The 23,037-nt window shown below is 50.0% G+C and overlaps 1 protein-coding gene across 2 annotated transcripts in view; it reads left to right on the forward strand.

The window, feature by feature from the left end:
* PDE9A (phosphodiesterase 9A) overlaps positions 1 to 23,037 on the forward strand; it is an 86,496-nt gene that overhangs the window by 16,793 nt on the left and 46,666 nt on the right. For both annotated transcript variants that reach the window (XM_080937675.1, XM_080937674.1), the window contains exons 2-4: positions 8,219 to 8,289; positions 10,125 to 10,202; positions 15,069 to 15,112. In XM_080937675.1, the coding sequence (XP_080793801.1) occupies positions 8,219 to 8,289; positions 10,125 to 10,202; positions 15,069 to 15,112 (193 nt within the window). The remainder of the gene's footprint in view (positions 1 to 8,218; positions 8,290 to 10,124; positions 10,203 to 15,068; positions 15,113 to 23,037) is intronic.

A 23,037-nucleotide genomic window follows, 5' to 3' on the forward strand; every position in this document is an offset into this window, starting at 1 on the left:
AGGTAGCACAGGCTTTCAGCAGTGTGGAGAGGAAACTCATGCCACCCTGGTTCCCACCCGGCAGCTTTGCAGTATGGTGCCTGTGTCTTAATGGAGTGTAGCCGAACCACAGAGGAAGTTCCCAGGCACTGCAGCTCCCCGGGGGGCACTGGCTGTCAGGCTGCTGCTTGGACTAAGTTTGGTTTGGGTTTTTCTTCCCAGCCTGTCAACTCAACCCAAAACCTCAATTGCTGTTTGATGATCGACTCTGCCCGGGCCCTGGGAGAATTTCGCAACTGTAGAACCACGAAGGCCTGTGTTAGAAACCCACGGTTTCTGGTGGTCTCTGGCTTAAGGCCAATCTGTATAAACTGACCACATAACTCCTCCATGGTCTGGTTAAAGGGGAAGGCTTTTATTGAGAGAGAAGGGGGAGGGGGAGAGACAGAGACTATCTAGAGGCATCTGGAATTGTCCAGAGCAGAGAGAAGTAGACTGAACAGGACCCCAAGACTGGGCATGGCATGGACTGTCTTTGAAATGAAGAATCTCGGGGGACAGGGAAGATAGCAGCAGCAGGAGGTGTTGAGAATAGAACACTATCAAGACAGTATCAAGACCTTCAGACAGGAAGAGCAGCAGGCAGGAGAGAAGGGCCCGGAGACTGGTTTGGTGGCACTGAACTGTATAACATGCCTGTAGGTTGGGACTGAGTGACCTGGAGGTCAGCTAGCATGGACCTCGATGTACCACAGGTGTGTGCTACTCAAAGAGCCACATGTCCCTTTCGCTGGAGGTGAGGGACAGGATTCCTTTTGGCAGAGGAGACCCAGTTTCACAAGTTCCTGAGGAATGCTGGCTTTTGTCTAACCACCAGACATCCCTCCCGGATGGGGCAGAGCTCCTTGCTGGATATTTGGCCTGCCTTTTGGAGTCTGGGGAACTGGAGTTTCCTTTGGACCTGACACAATCCAAACCAGCAAGAAACGTGCATAGACGTTTCAGGGGAGTGCTTCAGGTAGACTTGAAGAGACGAGCCAGTCCATGACACTTCAGTGTAGGGGACTTCACAGAGGAGCCTCCAGCAGAAGTGTGCCAGGCAAGAGGCTGGCTTCTGGGCCCCTCTCTATTGGATTCTGGCTCTTCTGCACAGCTGCCATGGCGGCCTTTTTTTTTTTTTTTTTTTTTTTTAAATAAATAGAACCCTAATATCAAGTGAAAACAGGATAGGGATCCAAGAAGTCACTTTGTGCCTGGAACCCAAACCCAGGCTTCCCTACCAGGCTTCACACACACCCGTGTGGGCTTCGTCCCATCAGCGCTCCAACAGCTACTGTGAGCTGCCCACCATGGAAGCCGGGCTGGGTTCCAGAAGTCTCCTCTAGGGCAGATCTTTGTCTAGCATTACTTGGTTAAAAAGACAACCAGGTGTGCCTTTAATCCCAGAACTGGGGAGGTTGAGGCAGGAGGATTGCTTTTGAGTTTAAGGCCAGCCTGTTCTGCAATGAGTTCCTGGCCTACTAGAGCTTACATAGCAAGACCCTGTTAGAAAAACTGGGGGAGTGCAGATAGAAATGAAAAGCAGTTCTTCATAGACTTTTAAAAAAAATTCTATGACTACGTGGATATTTAGCATCCATTTTACATGCATGCTACAGAAATTCAAACTGAGCCAGGGCAAAACAGAACAGCACACTACCAGTAGCCTTGCTAGTTTCAATCCTGAGATTTGCCACAGAAAAGCCAATTCTACCATTTGGGGTCAAATTTAAAGCAAGCTTTATTAAATATTAAGTAGTGACCAAAAAAAAAAATAAAAAGGGTTTTTGTCAGGACTATTCCCTGGAATTTCCCTGAAATGGCCTCTAGTCACATGTTGCAGGGGCTTATAAGGGCAAACCCATAGGCCACCATACTTCCCTATGAGGCATTGTTATTTTCCAAGAACTACAACTCCCAGCATTCCAGTAAACTACCTGGTCCTTCAATAGGTGGAGCTTACAGGTTAACTTTGGGAATTACACTAGAACCTCCCAGTTATCCACCATAGAGAAGGCTTGACCTCCAACCCACCCACCATGGGCAACACACTGAGTCTGACCATAGGTGCTTTGGACCAGAACACAGGTGAAGGCTGAGAGTGGGGTCTAGAAGCCCTTCCAGTAGGGTGAGGGCTGGAGCCTGACTTCTGATCCTTGGAGCTTGGAACCTAGGCCTGTCAAGTCAGCCAGTCCCCCTGGTGTGACATGCTGCTTATCTGAAGGACAGTGTCTTAGTTAGGGTTTCTATTGCTGTGAAGAGACACTATGACCACAGCAACTCTTACAAAGGAAAATGTTTAATTGGGGCTGGCTTACAGTTCAGGGATTTAGTCCATTGTTATCATGGCGGGAAGCATGGTGGCACGTAGGCAAACATGGTGCTGGAGAAAGAGCTGTGAGTTCTACATCTGGATCAGCAGGCAGCAGGAAGAGAGAAACACACTGGGCCTGGCTTGAGCATCTGAAACCCCAAAGCCCGCCCCCAGTGACACACTTCCTCTAATAAGACCACACCCACTCCAACAAGGCCACAACAGGGTTCCTATCAGAAGTTCAGGTGGCTGACTCTTCCGTCCCACAGTTTGTGTCCTGACCCTACTCCTGACGCATCCCTCTGGTGGCCCCTGTGCTCCTGCTGAACTCCCCATCCATCTCTGCAAGCTCCAAGTCTCTCAGGAACTTTCTTGAAGTAGTGTGAAGGGGCCCCAGGCTCAGTTGCATCAGCATAATGTTGGGATGGAGTCATCAGGAGCTGGGCCACCTAGAGGGTCTATCTAGAGAGTGCTTGTTGCAGGGTACCCTGCGCCAGGTTACTGTGGTTCTCCAAATCTTGCTTCTCTAAGCTTTTGGAAGAAGGTGTAGAGGGATGTTTATCGGGAAGTCTCTGCCACTAACTTTCAACCTATGGGTCTTACTCGACCCTTTTGACAAACCTCTGTCTCCAAGAATATTTACATGATGATTCGTAACAGTAGCTAAATTACAGTTATGCAGTAGCAATGAATAATTTTATGGGCTGCAGAACCACTGGTCTCTATCCAACCAAGCCGACAGGGCCATTGTTTGCCAATTATTCAGAGCCCTGACCCCACTCCCCCATTCCTCCTGAATAGAGGCCATGCAGCCCAAGAATCACTGAGCTGGGCCAGAACATCTATTCGAAGCTACGGTGCTCCACCACACACAGCTTTGTCCATTCTTGAATCTTAGTTTGCCAGGTCAAGAGTAGCTCCTTCCCAAGGAAGTTGTGGGCACAGAGGAGCTCTGCCCCATCCCTGGAAATTCCTCGGGGTGTGCACTACAGTCTCATTAAAACACAACTGGGTGCCGAACAGACTTGTGCCTGGAAGATATTCTGGTTGCATTTGGCAACTCAAAGACCCTTGAGACTTAAGTCAATAGCCTCATGGGTAACCGAGATGGCGTGGTATTCAACATGGTGTGCTGTAGTTCATTTCCTGTTCTCCTCTGCTTGCTGCTCACTACTTCCCAGAGAAACCAGTGGCGCTCTAGTTCTGTTGGCCCATTTGCAGAATGGTAAGCTGAGGGTCCTGTGGCTACAGTCTGGCTTACCGTTTACAAGAGGATCTAGCTCAGAGAGAAGGTGATTCAGACTGAGGATGGAGCTTCTAGTCCAGATCCAGCCCTGTGTCTATAACCAGGTCCCCAGCAGGGGGCTGAACATAGACTTTAAGTAACCAGGGTCAGCAGTTGGCCATGCCTGGGTGCCTCTGTTTCTTTGCTCCACTCTTTGGATTGTGCTCGGCTTTTGTTAACTCTGGGGTGCGGGGCTCCCAGACAAAGACTCTCTGTGACAGTCACAGGTCTCAGCTGAGACCGAGAAGGATAAATACCTGGTGAGGAGAAGCTCTCTGCTTCCTCCGTGTTTTCATATCACAGGGCTGCCCGTCCAGCCACATGAAAGACTTTGGGGTGATTTGTTCATGCTTGCTTATGAGCCCCAGCCCCGGTCTGTCTCCGGAAGCTGGAAGGCTAGGTATGGGATCCTGGGGATCTGGCTTGCCCTGGCATCTTGTTAAAATCTCAACTTCTGTTTTCTTGTGCTGTCTGTTTCCGAGCCAGGGACAAAGGCTCTAGGAAATTACTCAACATGTAGACGGACAGCCTTGTGCTCTTTCTCATGAGGCAGTCTGAAGTTCTCACGGCCGCACACTGAAGCCAGCTGGTTTTGGTAGTCAGAGACAGTCGGTCCAGGCTGGATGACTCCAGCCACCCCAGCATCCTGTCCTCTGGCTTCTTCCTACTCAGACTCTCCCGGCCTTGGCCTTGCTGGAGACTAATTAACCACAAAGAACCTCGACTCTCCTTCATTTGAGATGACCCACAGGATTTTTGCTCAACTCCTGTTGCAGCCCGTTCAAAAGAGACCTCAAAAAAAGCGATCGTGGCTGTAGAACGGAGGAATGTGGGGTGGCTGCTCTCCGCTGGGAGTACCCCACACAGTCTTTTCTGCTCGTTGAGTTTCTATACAGCTTCCCTAGGCCATCTGTCAGAAATGATGTCAGGAGGTGGATCTTGGTCCCAGAACAAAGCCTGACTTCCAGAGATGCAGCCCAGCTGTTTGTCTGGTGCCACCGGGCCTTCTATTTGATTGGGCGGAAAGCTTACCCCTCACCCACCCCACCCCCACCCGCACAGGTCTTGCTCAGCACAGGCAGAGCTTGTGGGCAGAGATCACCATCCCTGCTTGGGAGATTACCTTTCAACTTTTAAAAGCTTTGCTCTCCTATCTTTGGAAGCCTGAGCACAAAGGAAATTCTTTCATCACCACGTCCTCTGCACACTTTATAAATCTGGGCAAAGACGTTTCAAAGACTCGCCAGGGCAGTGCAAGGCGCTTGGCCTGAGGAAAGCTTAGGTGTGTCTTTTCACTGAGAAGACGCTGACCTCTCGGGGGCCAGAGCAGGTTATTACCTACCCACCCACCCTCAGAGGAAGTTCAAAGCTTCGACCCGATCCGGTAGCCCCAGCTTTGTTCTAGTCGCCCACTGCTCTAGAGGAACCTCAGCAGATAACCCCGTTGCCATGGAAAAGAAAGACTATTTAATACAACTTTCTGAATCTGGGGAGGAGGCGGAGATGGCAGTAAAACACAGATATTATTTTTAAAATGTTTCATTTCAGTTTTTTTTTTTTTTAACTACCAGTTTGTTAAAAATGCTTACAAAAAAAAAAAACCAACAACAACAAAAAAGGGGCTTCTTTGTGGAACTAAGACTAAACAAATAAAATTTTCTTGGGGCTCATACTGTGCTCTGGGGTGACTTCTGCTGGGTGTGGCTGGGAGTCTCACTATGCTGTTTGTCCTGGGCATTCTGGACATCCTGTGGAGGTGGGGCCTGGAAGCTTGTCTGGACTGGGCTGGGGGGATGGGGTCTGCAGTTTACCCTTCATTCTTGGTGTGGTCCTTCACTGTGGCCTCCGAACTTCTTCAGAATCACAAAACAGTAGAATCTTAAAAGAGCATCCGTCACTCAGGCTAGCTGTTGCTAGGTGACAGTGGTTGCCTCTGTGGGCCCATTCTACAGGACTTAAAATCAAAGCACAAAAAAGTGGGCGAGACCCAGAGAAATGGTAAAGGGACTTGACTTGCAGCCATGGCATACAGGTGTATTCACAACTAAATAACTGTAAAGTTAGAACAAAGGATGCCAGGGAGTTTTCTCCGACTCACAGAACCGAGGAGGGTAGAGAGCCCCACTGGTCACCACAAGGCTCCAAGAGGCCATGGTGTAAGTGACTCTTAGTTGTAGAGAGAAATGCAACATTAGGATCAACTCTGTGGGTTCTGGGGTGCTGGGAGGCCCCTCCCAGCCAGGGGAGGTGGAAAGCAAGACGTTTTGTCGAGAGATAGCTGGCCCACAACTCCACATCTAATATCCTGTAGCCTCTCCCACCCCTCAGAGACCCCCACCCTGAGCCTAATAAAAAAGTGTAGAATCCTCTGCCTCACCCAGGCGCTGTGCTTCCCATCTCTGAGCTGGCCCAGGGGCCATTGCTTCTCTGACTGCAGGCACATTTTGAAGAGCCTCTTACCCTGCCCTCCTATTTTTAAAAGTCTCCCAGAAAGATGGATCTTAGAAAGAGCCTTCATACCCACCTCCTTTGCTGCCCCTACCTCCATCTCATACAAGTGTGAGACATCAAGAACCAACTGCACAGGCAGAGTGAGCTACGAGAAAGACCCCGTCCACCTTGATCCCTAGAACCCCAAGCTGACTCAGGGCTCCAGGTTGGCTGTGCCAGCAAATCCGCAGCATAAACCACAGCCTGGGGGTCCATGCCAGGGGTGCTCATGCTAAAAACAAACAAACAAGGCTGGTACTGGGTAAAGGTGTACTCTGCTGACAACAGGAACCAAAGACGACAATGCTGCCGTGTGTAGAGAGCAGGATAAAGAGAGGGCAGGAGGGCTAGGAAGGAGCATCCGTGGGGCTGGAGCCAGAGACCAGAGTTCGAACACTTAGCCAGGACTCAGGCTGGGAGGGGGCAAGCCCTAGGACATTACGTGGCCAGCCGAGAGTTGGATCTCCCCTGTGGGTGACAGGAGCTAGCAGGGACAGGCAAAGAAAAGTGACACTCTTCAGGGGCGTGGCAGAGGTAGGATGAGGGAAACTGAGCCAGGGAGAAAGAAACTGCGAGAGTCAGGGGATGCCAGAGGTAAGCTGCAATGGCATCCGGAGCTGAGGGCATCAGGGATAGAGCCCATGGATGGTGCAGATCACAACCGTGGCCGGGAAGTACTGATACACAAAGGGTGGAATGGACAAGGCAGGAACACTCGCTCTGCTTTTGTATCTTTTGTATGGTTTTGTATCACTTTGTATCTTGATCCCGGCAGCCTGCGGTGCCTAAGGTGGCGAGTCAGAGTAGTCGGCTCTTTGCTCTAGGTCACTGTTTTGAAGTAGAGCAAGAAGCGACTCAGCCGAAGAGACTGTGCTGGGTCTTATCAGCCCTGGTCCTCCCCTACACGCAGGAGCCGAAGGGCATTTACCCATTTACCGGAATAAGCCAGGAAGAAGCATCCAAGGGAAATAAACGTCTACAGGCTGAAAGTGGGGCTTGGGGGTGCCAGTGATCCCGGCACTCCAAAGCTGGAGACAGGGATTCCAATTCTAGTCCACACAGTGTGGCACTGTCTCAAAGAGGGAGCTGGGTGATATAGCTCAGTGTCGGGCCACCGTCCCCTGTTCTGCGGGGCCCTTGGTTTGATTCCCCAGGGCAAGAGAGGAAAAGGGGGAGGAGAGGGGGAGGGAGGGATGGGAGAAAGAAAGCCTTATTTATTTATGTGTTTGTTTGTTTGTTATGAGAGAGTTTGATCTGTTAATTATGTACAAGAAGACATTGGTGGGGATAATAAAATGAACTACCAGAGGAAACAAGCTGAGGCTCACATCAGGGCTCTTGAACAGACCAGGCTGATGCGAAGCAAGCCCTTGCTGTCCATAGTGCGAACGGTTTACATTTTGCTGTGGCAAATAGCCACTCACAGCTGTTTTTCTCACCGTTTTGACTTCCTCCTTTGATCTAGTCACTCAGCCCCAGATCCTCATCTCCCAAAGACAAAAAGGCAATCTTTAAAAAAAAAAAAAAGTCCAAGAAATTTAAGTGCGCTTTTCCCGTAATTACTCCATGAAGTAGGTGCCTGGAGACAAGCTGTGCTATGGTACACTGGAACTTCATTTTCAGTTTTGTGCCGCACACAGCCCGAATCACCGCAGGCACAGAGAAGCGAGAAGCAGCCGAGTGATTTATTTTCACCTAACTAAGGAAGTGAGCGTTTCCACAATCCATATACACCGACCAAATGAAAAGATGCCCACGTGGTATCCTACATCCTACAGCTTTGAAAAGTAACCTTCAGTTCTGAACAGCAAAGGAGTGAATGGAACCCAGCATCTCCATGGAAACCAGTGGGCGCTCAGCTACCTCACCGCCTGTAGATTGTGCTTTTTCACATATGTGCATGTGTGCACATGTGTGTTCTTGTATGTATGTAGCCGCACAGGTGAAAACATGCATGTGGGAAACCGGCAGTCAACTTTAGGGGATATTCGCTGGCCCAGGTGACCTGTGAGCCCTATGTACGTAAGCTCTAGGGATTGAAGTTGGGTCCACGAGCCCAGGTAGGAAGCACATTACCCACTGAGGCAACTCTCGACTTCTGTGTTTTGCAGGTGGTTTTCAGCAAGTACTGCAACTCCAGTGACATCATGGACCTGTTCTGTATTGCCACCGGTCTGCCTCGGTGAGCGTCCCCTCCTGTGCTCTGTGATGACAGCTGTGTTATCCCCACAGTGGATCAGACAAGGGTGGAGCTACAAGTTGGAGTTAGTGGGCAGAGGAATCCTCCAGGCGTCTCTCAAATTAGCAAAGAAAGCAAAGCCCATGGGAAGCTTGTCCTGGGCTCGACCACTGCTCCAGCAGAAGGGTCCAGCTGCCCTGTTGATCTCAGCTAGAACTCCATCTTCAGAGCTGGGTTTTCCTTCTCATGCATTCGCTCACTGTTGAGGAAGGAGGACCTCTGTGTTTGGAGTTGCCCCAGCCACAAATAACTAAGTGCCTTTGTCTCCAGAATCATTGTCCCCATCAGCATTAGACACAGGGCTCCCTTCAGAGATGCATTAAAAGCAAGTGTTTAGCCAACAAAATCCTCAAAAAGCCACCCTATGGTTTCTTTTCCAAATCCAGCCTGTATTCACATGGGGAATTTTCTAACTAGAGGCTGGGCCCCACTAGTCCCCAAACCCCAAATTCCAAGTTTTCTGAAACCTGAAACAGTTTTAGCACTGGTCCAATACCAAATGTACAGAGTAGTATCCTTGGTATGGTGTAATATGTCAAGATGCAGAGTGAAATATGTACACTGGATGTTTAGGCTTGGGTCAGCTCCCCACAATATCACATTCTATATATACGGGCAGCCTAAAATCTGAAGAAAAAAACATAATAATCCCAAACACTTCTGGTCATGAAAATGTTGGGTAAGAGACACTTGACCCATTTTCGCGTCTAATTTTCCATTAGAGATGGTATATGCCTGCAATGCTGATATTTGGGAGGCTGGAGCAGGGGGATTGTTAGTTAGAGACCAACTGGGATCACACAATGAGACCCTGGCTCAGAGACAACTAAAGGAATAAATAGGGCTGGAGAGATGGCTTAGTGGTTAAGAACACTGACTGCTCTTACAGAGGTCCTGAATTCAATTCCCAGCAACCACATGGTGGCTCACAACCATCTGTCATGGGGTCTGATGCCCTCTTCTGGTGTGTCTGAAGACAGTGACAGTGTACTCATATAAAGTTAAATAAGTAAAAATAACTGTAAAACGCACGCTGTACTCACATCTGTGGGTACACTATGGGATTTGGGTCCCATTCCTATTGTACTGATTTTGAAAGCTCCCCAAGCTGGATTGCAAGCTCCAGTTCCAGTGAGAGATCCTGTCTCAAAATCCAGGGTGGATGGTGCCTGGGGACTGGCACAGAGACTGACCTCTGACCTCACGTACCCATGCAGGTACACATTCATCCTATACACACAAATTAAAATACAGTAATACACATTCGGAGTTGAGAATCAGAAGGCTTAGATCTTTTGTCAAAGGTATCGGCTTATCAGAAACACCTCGATGAGGAGCTGGGAGGAGACAGGTTTCAACCATTTAAGTCCGTGCTTTATGGGAGAGAGATGGAGCAGGCTCAGGGGTCTCTCCAAGGACCTAGAAGCAGCGAGCTGAGTGACACTTCCTAGCTTTGGTCTATGTTAGCTTTGTGCACCGCAGCTTCCTTAATCTCCCAACTCAATAAATTATCCTCGCTCCAATTCCCACTTTAAATTATTTAAAGTTTCACAGGCTCTTAGAATACACTTGCCCTTTTCACTTGACTTGGTGGGGGTGGGGAGGCACATCTGTGCAGGAAAACCAGCTGCCTCTCACCTGCCCTTAACAAAGGACACCTGGTCTCCTGCTCTCAGGTCCTGGCTCCTCTGGACTCTGTCACGTGAGGTCCATGTGCAAGTGGGGAAATCGCAGGGGGCAGTGATGGGGGAAGCGGAGCTGACATGAGTGTTTTGCAGGAATACCACCATCTCCCTTTTGACCACAGACGATGCCATGGTCTCTATCGACCCCACCATGCCTGCGAACTCAGAGCGGTAAGCGTCTCCTCCTGGGGTGTCTTTACTTGTCCACGCCATGTGCCGGGGAGTCTGCAGTTTGGATTTGTTTACTACTGCTAAAAAGTGTGAAGTTTCAGCAGAGAGGGAAAGAGGCAGATGGGTAGCTGGCGGAGGCTTGGTTCACTCACTCTTTCTCGGGAAACCATTTTCCCTGTGAGGAGACTGTGCAGACACAGGAGACTGGGCTAGGAGCATACTCCAGCATGGGGGATCCTTGTGGGGTCTACGGTTTCCTGGGGACTCTGTCTCCCCACTTGAGCCCTTACCAGGACATTCAGTGCATAGCAGGTAGAAGGTTGAGCACAGAGCACAGAAGGTCAAGGGTAGCCAGTGGCTGTGTGTGCCCTTATGAAAATGGATAAGCCAGCTGGTCCAGTGATCTGTTTCCTCTTATAGGACACGGAAAGGACCCTGAAATCAAGGAGGTCACTTTCCAGGTGGCCTGGGAAGTCCCTGTAGTCTCCATGATGTTTATGTAGTTCAGCAAAACAGAACTTGCAAATGCAGCCTCTGGGGCTGGGGGATAGATCAGCTGGTAAAGCGCTTGCACACAAGCCTAGAGACACAAGTTCAAACCCAGGACCTGTGTGAAGATGGAAGGAGAGACCAAAGTCTACAAAGTTGTCCACTGACTTCTGATGCCTGCATCTCCCCACCACACACACACACACACACACACACACACACACACACACACACACAATCATTTAAAAAATTTAATATGCTCTCAGAAGAGTACAGGAGCTAGAAAACGAGCCATCGGGGAGATGTGTCCTCGGGGTCTTCTCTGGGTCCTCTCTGTTCCTCCTGACTACCACTCTATAGGACTCAGAGGACATTTGGGGGCCTTTCAATCTGGTCATCTTGGTTCCTGTGATGAACCTATGGCCAGCTCTGAGCCCACAGGAGAAAGCAGATACCAGTCAGATACACCAACATCCTTAGTTACTCTGGGTAAGCAATAGTTGAGTTCACAGATGGGGCTAGCTGGGACCTCCAGCTAACCCCCAGAGTGGTTCTGCACCCCATATGAGTAACACAGGCACAAGGCAACTTTGTAGCTCCTTCCTGCTTTCAGAAACACAGATCTGTGAGGCCCCAGTGATTATGGCTGACATACTTTTGTCTTGAACATGGCTGCTGCTGTTCCCAACAACCCTCGGCCTTGGCCAGGTCTCCACACTAGGCATAATTCTCAGGAACAGGATGTCTTTGTTCCTTCATCTTGTCCCCAGGAGTCTGTGTTCCAGTCAGACCCACCGGCCCTCACTCCTACAAGACTCGTGGCTCATTGGATCCCCAAAGACCCCAGTGACGGCCACATGCATCACGTGTGTCACCTCCAGCCTGTCTGACCCAGAACTCCATCAAGAGGAAGGGACTGAGTTGCCCTTCCCCTCAACACCCAGAATCCTAAAGTAGCCATGTTGGGGGTGGGATTTCTCTCAAACTTGTGCCCTGTCTGTGTCAGCAGAGCCTCAGTCCCACAAAGCCATGTGGGGTTTGCTGAATTTTAGCTTGCAGAGATATTCAAGCATGAGAGTGCACACACGCACACACACATACATACACATGTGTACACACACACGAGTACACACACATGCATGCACACACGCACATGCACATGCACACACACATGCATACACACACACGAGTACACACATGCATGCACACACACACGCACACACATGAGTACACACACATGCATGCACACACACACGCACATGCACACACATACACACATTCGCGCAGACACACAAGTCCAAGTATCCATAATGAGCACCACATCATTGTGGCATGCTGAAAACCACCTCTGAGATGCAAAGGGGGATGGAAATGCATGGGGTTGGACGGGCGTCTGCCGTTGCGTGTTAGGGTTGCAGAGGTGTGGAGACAGGCAGAGTTAGCCACACAGAAGGCTGAGTGAGGCAAAAACATGAACAACACATTTGTGGGTTCAGTCCTAAATCTGAGGTCTGGTGGTGGCCACAGGCTGTGGGTTAGGTAGAAGTGAGATGCCCGTGTGGACGCTTGGAGGTGGGGAGGTAACACATGGAGACATGGTGGACCGCACTTGCCCGAGGTACGAGTTTGCTGGCTTTGGGGTCTCTGTGTCCTCCCACACTTCCACCTCCCTCGTCTCTGTCCACTTCTCAGTATCTCCTCCTGAGCTTGTGTGTTGGGAAGGAGTTGTCACCTTGCTGAAGGCTCCGCGTGTGTAAGGACATGTGGGGTCAGGACACGTCTGGTCTGGAAATTCCCAATCCCGGTCTCCACAGGGGTTCCAGCCTAGAGGCATGTCTGTCTGTCGTGAAGACATGCATTTACTCACCCACACTAGAGGCTCAATATAAACCAGGGCAGCTGAAAAATGGCCCCTGCTATACATTAAAACTGGCAAGCTTGTTTCAAGGGATCTGGTTAACCCTCAAGCCCCTCTAAGATTTATTAATCCAGGTCTTTGTAAAGCTTTGCAAAAAGGTTCTAGAGTGCGGAACCTAGGGTGGGACCCATGGGCCGAGGGGAACCCCTGAAACCACTCTGGATTTAAATGTGGGCCTGTGACCTGGAAGTTCTGCTCAGACTGGTACCATTTTCAGAAGGTACAGGATACACTCTCTGGTCTGTGTGACCCCCCCCCCCACCAACTTCCTCACACACACAGGCCCGCCCCAGCCCCACCCACCCTCACCCATGGTTCCACGTAGCCACATTTGCTGCATGCCTGATCACTTGCTTTTAAGTTTTTAACTTTCCCCACCTCTGAAGACCATGTGGTTCTTTGGCTAGGACATGGTCACCTCTGATGGAAGGGGCCTGGCTATAGATGCAACCCTCGTTCCCACACTTGGAGCTGTTTCCTGTTCACTGGGGTGGATTTTCCATGACTCCCATGTCTCCGAAGTTCCTGGCCAGCCACCTCCATCCTGGCCACTTCTCCCAGCTTCATGCTTTCTGGGCTGTTCCGCTGCACCTGTTTCAAACCCCAAGTCTCAGCAGTAAGATGGAAGGCCGGTTGGCATCTGTTCTCATTTGGAGCTGGCAAAGACATGCTGAGTGGCCTGTTCCTCAGGACCAATAAGTGAGAACAATGTATCAGAGTCTGGCCAATGGAGCTCTAGGTTTGCTCTCAGGGGGCCTTATCCCATCTGACTCCTTCTCTGACTGAAGAATGTTGTAGGTCTGACAGTGTCTTGGAGCTCCCACTTGGACCCTGCCCTTACCCTCTCTCTGGGGAAGGGGAACAGATGCTTATGGTGAGAGGAGAGTGGGGCCATATGGTGCAGCATACGGAGAGAGGAGAGGGCCAGAATTGACACCGCGCATTTCTGACATAACATAAACACATCTTGGGTTTCCGATTTTAGCCAAGTTGTGAGACGTGCAGCCTTCTGCTGGGTAAAGCAACCGGGTGCCAGTGAGAAGGACTGTTCAGCCGTCCCTCCGCTCAGTGCCCATGCCTCTTAATAGATGCCCAGCTGGCGCCAGGCTGCTGCCTCCCAGCGCCCAGGCAGTTAAGATTGCAGCAGAGACACGCAATGAAAGTCCAGGGTCGTTTATCAGCTCCAGAGAGGGAAGGGTTTATGTCATTTGCATTATATTAACAGTGTCCAGGAAGATCGTGAGGAAGCTATAACTCAATTCAGATGGAGCCCAGAGTTTATTCGGTCCCGGAAGACATGTCACTGGCTCTGAAGAACTGAGATGCAGGGACTTGGGAACCAGGAGCCAAGACTAAGCAAGAGCCCGTGAGGTGTAGCCAGGAAGCTTTGCCCGTGGTCTGAGGGCCTTGCAGTCTCTGCCAGACTCACCTTGCCTCTGGCCATCATCTCATCATGGGATGATGAACGGGTCGCCCGTCGCAAAGACAGACACCGTAACAGAACGTCTGTCCCTTCAGAAACCCACACTTGAACATAGGCAATCCATCATTGCTCATAACAGGAACATTTTTAGCCTGTTCACTGCCAGCTCATACCACAGTGGGCTCTCGGGACAGACCGAGGGTCCCTGGACCCTGAGGCTCATCTTGACATCTAACTTCCGGGTTTCATTTGCAAGCCCCGGTGAGGGTCAGGTATTTGAACTCTCTGCCCGCGCCTGCCCGCGTCGCTAGCACACATCCTATCTGCAGCATCTCTGTGGGCTATCTCTTAGCTTTGTGTTGCTCTTGCTGTCAGGTTGTAAATTCTGCTAAACTGCTAAGTGGGAAAAAAAGAAAATGGCCCAGTCAACCAATATCTCCTGGGGTTAGCTGGGCATCACCCACTGTCACCTGGTTCCCACTGGTCTCAGAGGCCTGCCCCTGCCCCCACCCGTGCCCCTGTCCCTAGCCATCCCTACAGAGTCTTTCCCTGCCAATCAAACGGCCCAAGTCCTCTGCACAGCTTCAAACAGGATGGCAGATAACAGGGTCACGAGTACCAGTACAGTGCTGTGAGCTCCAACAGAGACGAGAACTGGGCAAGAATGTCAAGAGTCCTCTGGTACCGCCTGATAATGTACATCTGGTTCTTAATTATATCGACGGCAGAAATGTGCTTCCTGATAACCAAATGTGAGCACTATGAAGGAACGCTGGGTAAATTATATCGTTGTGAACATTAGATGCATCCAAACGAGAGGACTCAGAATGGCCAGGTTGCAGGGAAGGGGTGTTGGGGTGTAGCTCGGTGGGACAGCATGGGCCCTGGGGTTCCATCTCCAGCCCCTCAAGATAAAAAAACAAATCACCGGGAGCTTGGTTAACTGAATTGTAGTGCTCCCTAGGGAGCACTTATCCCTGGTAGCAGCCAGTGCCCCTGGTAGTCACTCACCAGGACACTCACTCTTCTCTTGCAGAACTCCCTACAAGGTGAGACCTGTGGCTGTCAAGCAAGTGTCTGGTAAGACCCTGTTATCACCTTTTAAATAATGAGCAAGAGCGAGAGTGAGTGAGAGAGAGAGAGAGAGAGAGAGAGAGACAGAGAATTCCAGAATTCCAGCCTCCCCTCCCCCAACCCCTCCCCCAACCCCTCCCCGTGCCATGGAATGAGTGTTGGTTAGGCGATTGAATTTGCTACTACTGCATAATCTGAAACTGAGTCCAGGCGGCCCCTCTGAGTTCCCACCCTGACCCAGAGAGCATGATGGGTCCTGGGGTTGTTTTACCTCATTATACCTTAGTTCCCAGGCCCACCCCCATTCCTGTGAGCTGCAAAGTCAGGCCTCTCCTCTCCACCAGGTTTCCCAGGGTGCTTCAGCCAGGCATGGGATTCTTACAGAATCCCATTTCCTTTTGGATTTTTTTTTTTTTTATAAAATCACTTCTATTTGTATGTGATTTGTGTGCAATAAAAAGATCCCCCTTGAGCATGCACCTGGATGCGTTCTGAAGAATTTTCACACTGCTGTCACCGTGGGTGAGACTGATGTCCCCATGAACATTTTCTCGTGTCCCTTGCTCTGCTACCTCGGTCAACAGCTGCCTTACTTTTGGAAACCATCCAATAGACAGTGTTTTCCAGAGTTTGTGCGAGGTGTCAGGGAGGAGGGGTGTAAATGTATTTTCACTCCCGACTGTGTGTATACATATGGAGCCCAAACTTGAACCTCCAGTTGATGTCCTTCCTTATGAGCTGGTTCCTCACGAGCTTCCATCTTGCTTGAGACAAGGTCTCTCATTGTCCTGGGTCTCAATGATGAGGCTGGGGTGGTTGGCCAGTGAACCCCAAACATCTTCCTGTCTCTGCCTGTGCACATGCGTGTGTGCGTGTGTGTGTGCGCGTGCGTGCGTGCGTGCATGCGCTGTCATGCCCAGTTCTTTATGTGGGTTCTGGGAGTCAGAGCACCTTACCAACTGTGCCAATCTCCCCAGCCCCCTTCCAGAGTTTCACACAGAAAAAAATGACCCAGGAAGTGAGTCCACATGAGGCTTCTGAGACCCATTGGTGTTGTGAGCATTGGCCATTGTGCCTGGTAGTTGCTAAAGGTCATCCTGATGTTTTTCCGCCATTTCCCGATGGACATTTGGGTCATTGTTTTTATGAGTCAAGCTGCTGTGGATCAGAGTGGGGGTGGGGTTTGAGCAGGACTGTGGGGTCATGGGGTTAAGTATAAGTTTAGCTCCATCCAAACCTGCTGTTTCCCTTTTTGGGCATCTCCGCTCCAGCCAGCTCCTTTCTTGGAGCTCTGTAACTGTCAGCATTTTATGTTATAGTCACTTTGATGGCTACAGAAGTGGAGTGCACTGCCGTTTCAATTTGCGATTTTCTTTTAATTTAATTTGCGATTCCCTAATGATTACTGACCGTGAGTATCTTTGAAGTATCTGCTTCATATTTATTTTATGACCTCTCTGGCAAGCTCCTTGGTAGCTCTCAGTGTCCTCTCCTACACTAACTGAGTTGTGAGGCCTCTCAATGCGTTGAAGAGTCACATTTAGTGTCTCTCCTGCTGCTTTGATAAAATGCTCTGACAAGCGCAGTCCATCCTGGTGGGGAAATCCACTGCAAAATGTTTATATATAAACATATATATGTACATGCACTTACACATATACATCATATACGCAATATACATATACATCATATACACATACATATACATCATATACATATACATCATATACATATACATCATATACACATAAATATACATCATATACACATGCATATACGTCATATACACATACATATACATCATATACATATACATCATATACATATACATCATATACACATACATATACATCATATACATATACATCATATACACATACTATACATCATATACATATACATCATATACACATAAATATACATCATATACACATGCATATACATCATATACACATACATATACATCATATACATATACATCATATACATATACATCATATACACATAAATATACATCATATACACATGCATATACATCATATACAAATACACATAATACACATGCATATACATGTGGCTTTTGTGCTGGAAAATCCAATTCTGATACTTATTCAAAGAATGGGGTTTTGTGTAACTTTGGAGCCAAGCCATATTGGAGTCAAGTTCTGACTCTAACAAAAGCTAGAGTTGAGTATAAGCAGCCTTTGGGCTGCAAGAGCTGAGCTCCCTGGAGGGTTAGTGTAGGGCAGGTGCAGAGGGACAGTGGCACAGTGAGCAGCTGGTCCAGGGCTGCTGAAGCTCCTCCCTCAGCTGGGGCCATGGGAGTTACCAAGGACTTTGGGAAACAAGACAGCGCTGCAGGGGACCAAGGCTCCATGTGCACATTCTAGCTTCAGGATGGCAGAGTGATCACAGAGCGATGGATGAATCTTCTCAGTGGGCCAGAGTGATCACAGAGCGATGGATGAATCTTCTCTGTGGGCCAGGGTGGGATAGAACCAGAAAGCACCTGCCTCACCCCATCAGTGTGAGCATCCTTTAAGTGAGGGAAGAGCCTGGGAGAGTGGCTTTCTGGGAATGCCAGCAGGGTGGGTGTGGCCAGCAGCAATAAACTTCTGCTCATCAGAAAAGGACAAGTCTGCTGGAAGGTAGCGGCCCAAGCCTTTGATCCCAGCACTTGGGAGGCAGAAGCAGGCAGATCTCTGTGAGTTCAAGGCCAGCCTGATCTACAGAGTGAGTTCTAGGTTAGCCAGCGCCACACAGAGAACAAAAAAGCCAGGGAAGGCAGACTGACTTCTCCCGGCAGAGGTAGCAACAGTGAATGAGGAAGTCTGTGTTTACCTTACTGCCTCAGGAGGCTGGAAAGGAAACAGCCTGATCCTGAGATTTTAAGATGAGGCTGGACTACAGAGACCTTAAAAACCAAGAAAGGAAGGCAGCAAAAGGGGGAGTTGAGGGGGTGTTCTTTTACCTAGCACTGGGGACAGTTCTGATTCTAGATTCCTTCTCCTTTTATGAGGGAAATGATGTCACTAGCTGTGACAGAAGCCATCGGACTGGCTTTTTCTATGTCACTGGTGTACGTAGTCTGTCATTTTATTTTAAGCACCTCAAATTAAGGTGTTTCTCAGTGGCAATGTGTACCGTGGTGGTTGGCATGCCCATTGCAGCATGCCTGTCTGAGAGAGACAAAGACGTCATTCCTGGGCCCTCAGACCCATGTAGGAAGGAGCACAGTGCAATCCTATGAAAGAAGCAAGTTTACCCTGGTCTGAGCTGCCCTCAGGCGAAGGCCAAAGCAATGGCCAATGGCCACCACCACACAGCTACCACAGGAAAACAGACTCTAGCTTCACTTCTTGCTGATGGGGCCTGCAGTGCCCCTGTGATCCCTGGAAGAGCTGCGTGCCCGTGGTTTTCTCAAGATGCAGCAGCTGCTGACTACCGTATCACACTCAACGTGGACACAGGCATCTTCAGTTTCTGAACCGTGCAGAGAGCTTGCAGTTCCGTATTCCCTCCCCTCCCCAGCCTTCCCCCGGAGTCCAGCTCAGGCCTGTGCAGCCATACCCTGCCAGTCTGGTTATCCTGCTGGTTTGAGGCTGGTCCTTTATCTTAGCATATGCTTGGATGCTCTGTCTCTGGGCTATAGTGCAGGAAAGGTCCAGAGCCTCGTTTACCACAGCTTCCTTGCCACCACTGCTATTTTCCAAGGACAGAGGGCAGGGTACAGGTGGCAGGTGACCAGAGGTAGATAGTGCTCAGAATTCCTACCTACTGGGGACAGGCACACACCCTCCCCCTTTCTTGTCGAGATAGAGGCAGCCTTTCCTGGAGATCTGGGAAGACCGGGTCAAAGGAGTCATGAATCCATGAGGGCGAAACTTTACCCTGTGCATGCCCTCACATGCTGTAAGCACAGTTTCTCAGTGGCTGCAGCAGAGGCCTCCCAGCCCCAGAAGGTGCCCCTGAGAAGGCTTCAGGGGTGTCTATAGCGTGTCCACGGAATTCCGGGCACTGCCACACTGAGCTTTCTGCCAGGTCCTCATGGACCAGGGAAGGCAGCCCTGTCAGCTTGGTGTGCACACTTACCTTAAAGGATAAGGTCCATCCCTCAGGAATTTGCATTCAGCTTCCCTGTTAGCTCAGACATAATTTGCATGCTGACACCCACAGTTCAGCGTGAGGTGGAGCACGTTGCGTGCGTGTATTTTGTTGTGTATCTATTGTCACAGTTTATCCTCAAACGTCACCAGATAGAAGCCCGCATCTGTGGGTCCCAAGTCTGTTCTGTACCCTTCCGTCCCAGGCTCCGGCAGCCTCCAGCCTGCATTGTCTATAGACCTATCTGGTCCCCATGTTTCAGATATGCCACTGTGGGATTTGAGGGAGGGGGCATCTGGGGGCCCACACATTCTGCACATCGCAAAGCTGCTATGGGGTGACTGATGCTGCCTCATGTGGGTGGGCCACATTTTGACCCCCGTTCATCAAGGGACACACTTGAGGGTTGTAACTTATTATTCACAATACTGCTCTGAATTTTCATGCATATTTTTGGGTGGATGTTGCATTGGACTGTGTTGAGATGCCCAGGGAGTTAAATAAGCCCATCCCTCTTTTTAGAAGTCTAATAGCCATGCGGGGAAGGGCCTGAAGGTTCCCCAAAAAACATTGGAGATCCAATCTCATCCATCCTTAAAGTCCCCATATCTCAGTGGGCAGTGGGCAGTTCTGAAACCCACCAGCCACATCCTTCTTCATCCCCGTGTCCTGCCTGCCTGAGGAAGACCAGGAGTACTGGAGAGCCAGCTCTCCAGACATCTTTTCCCAGAAAACAGTCTTCTGATATCACTAATGCCAGAAGGAGCCCAAAGGGACCCCAGAGTCCTGATCTTCCTACTCCCACACTGGTCACTTCCTCACGAATGTGCCTCAGTTTCCCCTCCTTTGGAAGACTTTCTGGATAACTTTGAGAAATGATCTTCGGGGTCCCTTTTGTGGAACCCAGACTCAGAGCTTTGAACTTGAAAATAGGAATCCAAGAATAAAGGTCCCAGTCTGAAGCCGAATTCATCCACCAACCAGCCAGCTGCCCAGAGTGGCCTTAGGAAAATTATCACCCCATGAGCTTCCATTTCCTGTACAGAACGGGAATTAAAATAGACACCTCGCAGGGTTCTTCAGAGGGTCAATGGTGTGATTTATGCAAAATGCCTATTGAGGGCCGGCCACTTACGGATGCTCAATGAACAGTTAAAGTAACCTCCTGGGCAAACCAACAGGCAAGAGTTTGCCTCAACAAACCTGCGGGATTTCAGTGGGGCAGGGGCTCTCCCTGAGGGCCAAACTGACGCGTGGAATGTGGGCTCAGATTTTGCTCAGAAGCCAAGTGGCTGCTCTGAATTTGAAGGCAGATGTGTTGCGCGTGAGCCATAATAATGCCTCTTAATAATATTTTCTATATTTAGGGCAGTTTCAGCCCAAAGCGTTAAGGCTTTTAGGCTTCATCAGCAGGCCCTTAATCATCTTTGCCTGCGTTATTTTTAAAAAAACAAATAGGGTGCATGCAGCATAGAAAACGCGAAATATAACTGTTGGTGAAATTGCATGCTCACGCTTCTCCTCCGGGGTGGTCTAGCCAGCCAGGGCGGCGGCAGGTCACAGCCAGTACCTGTCCTGACTGCAGGGTTCCTTTTAGAGAAGAGCAGCTCTGGCATTGAGTACGGTCAGTGCTGCAAGGGCCATGCATGGTCCGACTCCCCTCTGTACTGAGACACCCCTGAGGCCCAACAGAACACAGCCTTCTGCCAGATCTAACCTGAATGCTCAGTTCCATAGGGTGCCACTCAGAGAATTTGGTAAAGTCAAAATAGGTATCTCCAATCACCCTTGAAAGCCTCTCTAAACGCACACCTAAGAATCCACCACCCCTGCCCCTTTCGGCAGCTTACAATGTCAGCTCCCTGGGGCCACTAGCACAGAGTCCTACTGTGTGCGGTCTAACTTGAAGTCTGGGACTCTCAGGTTCCATGCCACTGTTTCCAGATTCGCGGGCCTTTGACCACTTCTGGGCTGCTGAACATGCTTTCTCTCTAGGTTCCTGTGGGTGGATGTGGTGTGTGTGGGGGTCACTTCTAGTGTGGGGCTCAGCTGCCATGATTGCTGTGAAGGCCTTCCTGTAGTCATGCTTACGGACTGCATGGTGGGTGTGCCCTACATGTGTGCTAACCTCCCACACGCCCAGGAATGAAACTAGGCTCTCCTAGCATGTTTTTGAGATGATCCTAGGAAGTTCTTGGAGAAAGGGGAAACTGAGGCAAAGGAGAGTGGGTTCCCGAGGAGGCAACTGCTGTGGGCAGATGCACCGTTTCTTGTTTCGGTGCCTGGGTCTTCCACAGAAACCCAGCCCTAGTCTGTGAATCTCAGATGCTGAGACATTCAAGTGGGTATGAGATCCACCGTCCCCAGTGCAGGCCCACTCGTATTTCCCAGGCTGTTGGGCAGGTGATTTGTCTGTGTACCGGCCATTTGAATATCTTACCTGGTGAATTTGTGTTCTAAGCTTTTAGGTCATTCCTAAACTCGCTGGCGCTGTTTTATGATGGAAGAAGCCATAATCTGCGTCTCTTCTCAAGTCCCCCCATTCCCCCCAACTCCCCCACCACCATCCGTGCTCTGAATGAGGTCATCAGAGGGGAGAGCGAACTGAGGACATTGGAAGCTAACTCATTTTCTTTTTACCTTTAGTGTTCCCTTTGTCTTCTCTCAAGATTCAGCTTTCGTCTCAAAGCTGGGAACCGGCTCAGATCAATTTACATAGGGGTCACCATCCAGCCTTCTCTCTAAGGACACCCGCTCTGTGACAGCCGGACTTGCTCCGGACACACTGGCACCTGTGTGGAAACAGACTGCCACTCAACCCAGCTCCTTCTAGACTCTCAGTAACTGTCCTTCTGCCTGCTCTGATTGTTAGGTCATGAACCTGTTGCTTGAAGACTCAGGTTTGCTAGCCGAGGGAAAACACCTCCCACGCCATCTTGTGGGAGGGAACTGGCAGGCCCCCCGCTGGGAATGATTGGACCACTCTGTTAGTGCTGCAGAAACCAGCCCAGTCCCTCTCCCTTTGTAACTATAAGAAGTTACAGTCCTGCCCGGTGCATGCCACCTTGCCCCTTGGTACGGTGACTAGGTCAGGCTAAGGCCAGGCTAAGTCAGGAGGTGGGGACATCCGGCTAAATCAGGAGGTGGGGACATCCTGCCACTGCCTGGAAACCTGCAAAAGTAAAGACTTTGAGGAAATGGATAGTATGTTGCTCCCTCCGGGCCCTCCATGGCGCTGTGATGGGCAGCTGTCACTCTAAATGCAGCCCCTCTCGGTTTTGGAAGGAAGTCTCTCTCTTCCCCCCAAAGCCTCATCCTGCTGCCTCCTCTCTGAGCTCCGTATGTCCCTCACCTCCACTTTCCTATGAAAACTCCGAGTTACTACTTACCAATTTCTGTGTGCCATCTGGGCGGCTCCTAGCTCCAGTGGGCCAGCCCACACGGCCATGTTTTCTATGGCTCAGCTAGCCCATGGTGGCAGCTATTCCTTTCTCCTCTCCTGCACATTCTTCTTCTGTTCCAGGGCGGCTTCTCTCTGCTTCTCCCAAACCCACCACACCTTAACCCTACCCAGCTTCTCTTCTGCTTGCCAGCATCTTTACTCACCAATCACAACTAGCTGGGGGCGGGGTCACTCAGTATAAACATCTCTAGCATTAGAATACACACTGAATTAGGCCAGCCCATTAGCCAGCTCCTTTCCCATCTGCCACCCTGGTTCCTAGTATTAACATCAGTATTAAACAAACTACGTGGTATGGGCAGAGAGAACCCTATACATTTGTCTTCCTTTCGGGTTGATTTTAAGTAACTGGATTGTTTTCTCC

This window comes from Micromys minutus (genome assembly GCF_963924665.1).
Source record: "Micromys minutus genome assembly, chromosome: 25".
Lineage (NCBI taxonomy): Eukaryota > Metazoa > Chordata > Mammalia > Rodentia > Muridae > Micromys > Micromys minutus.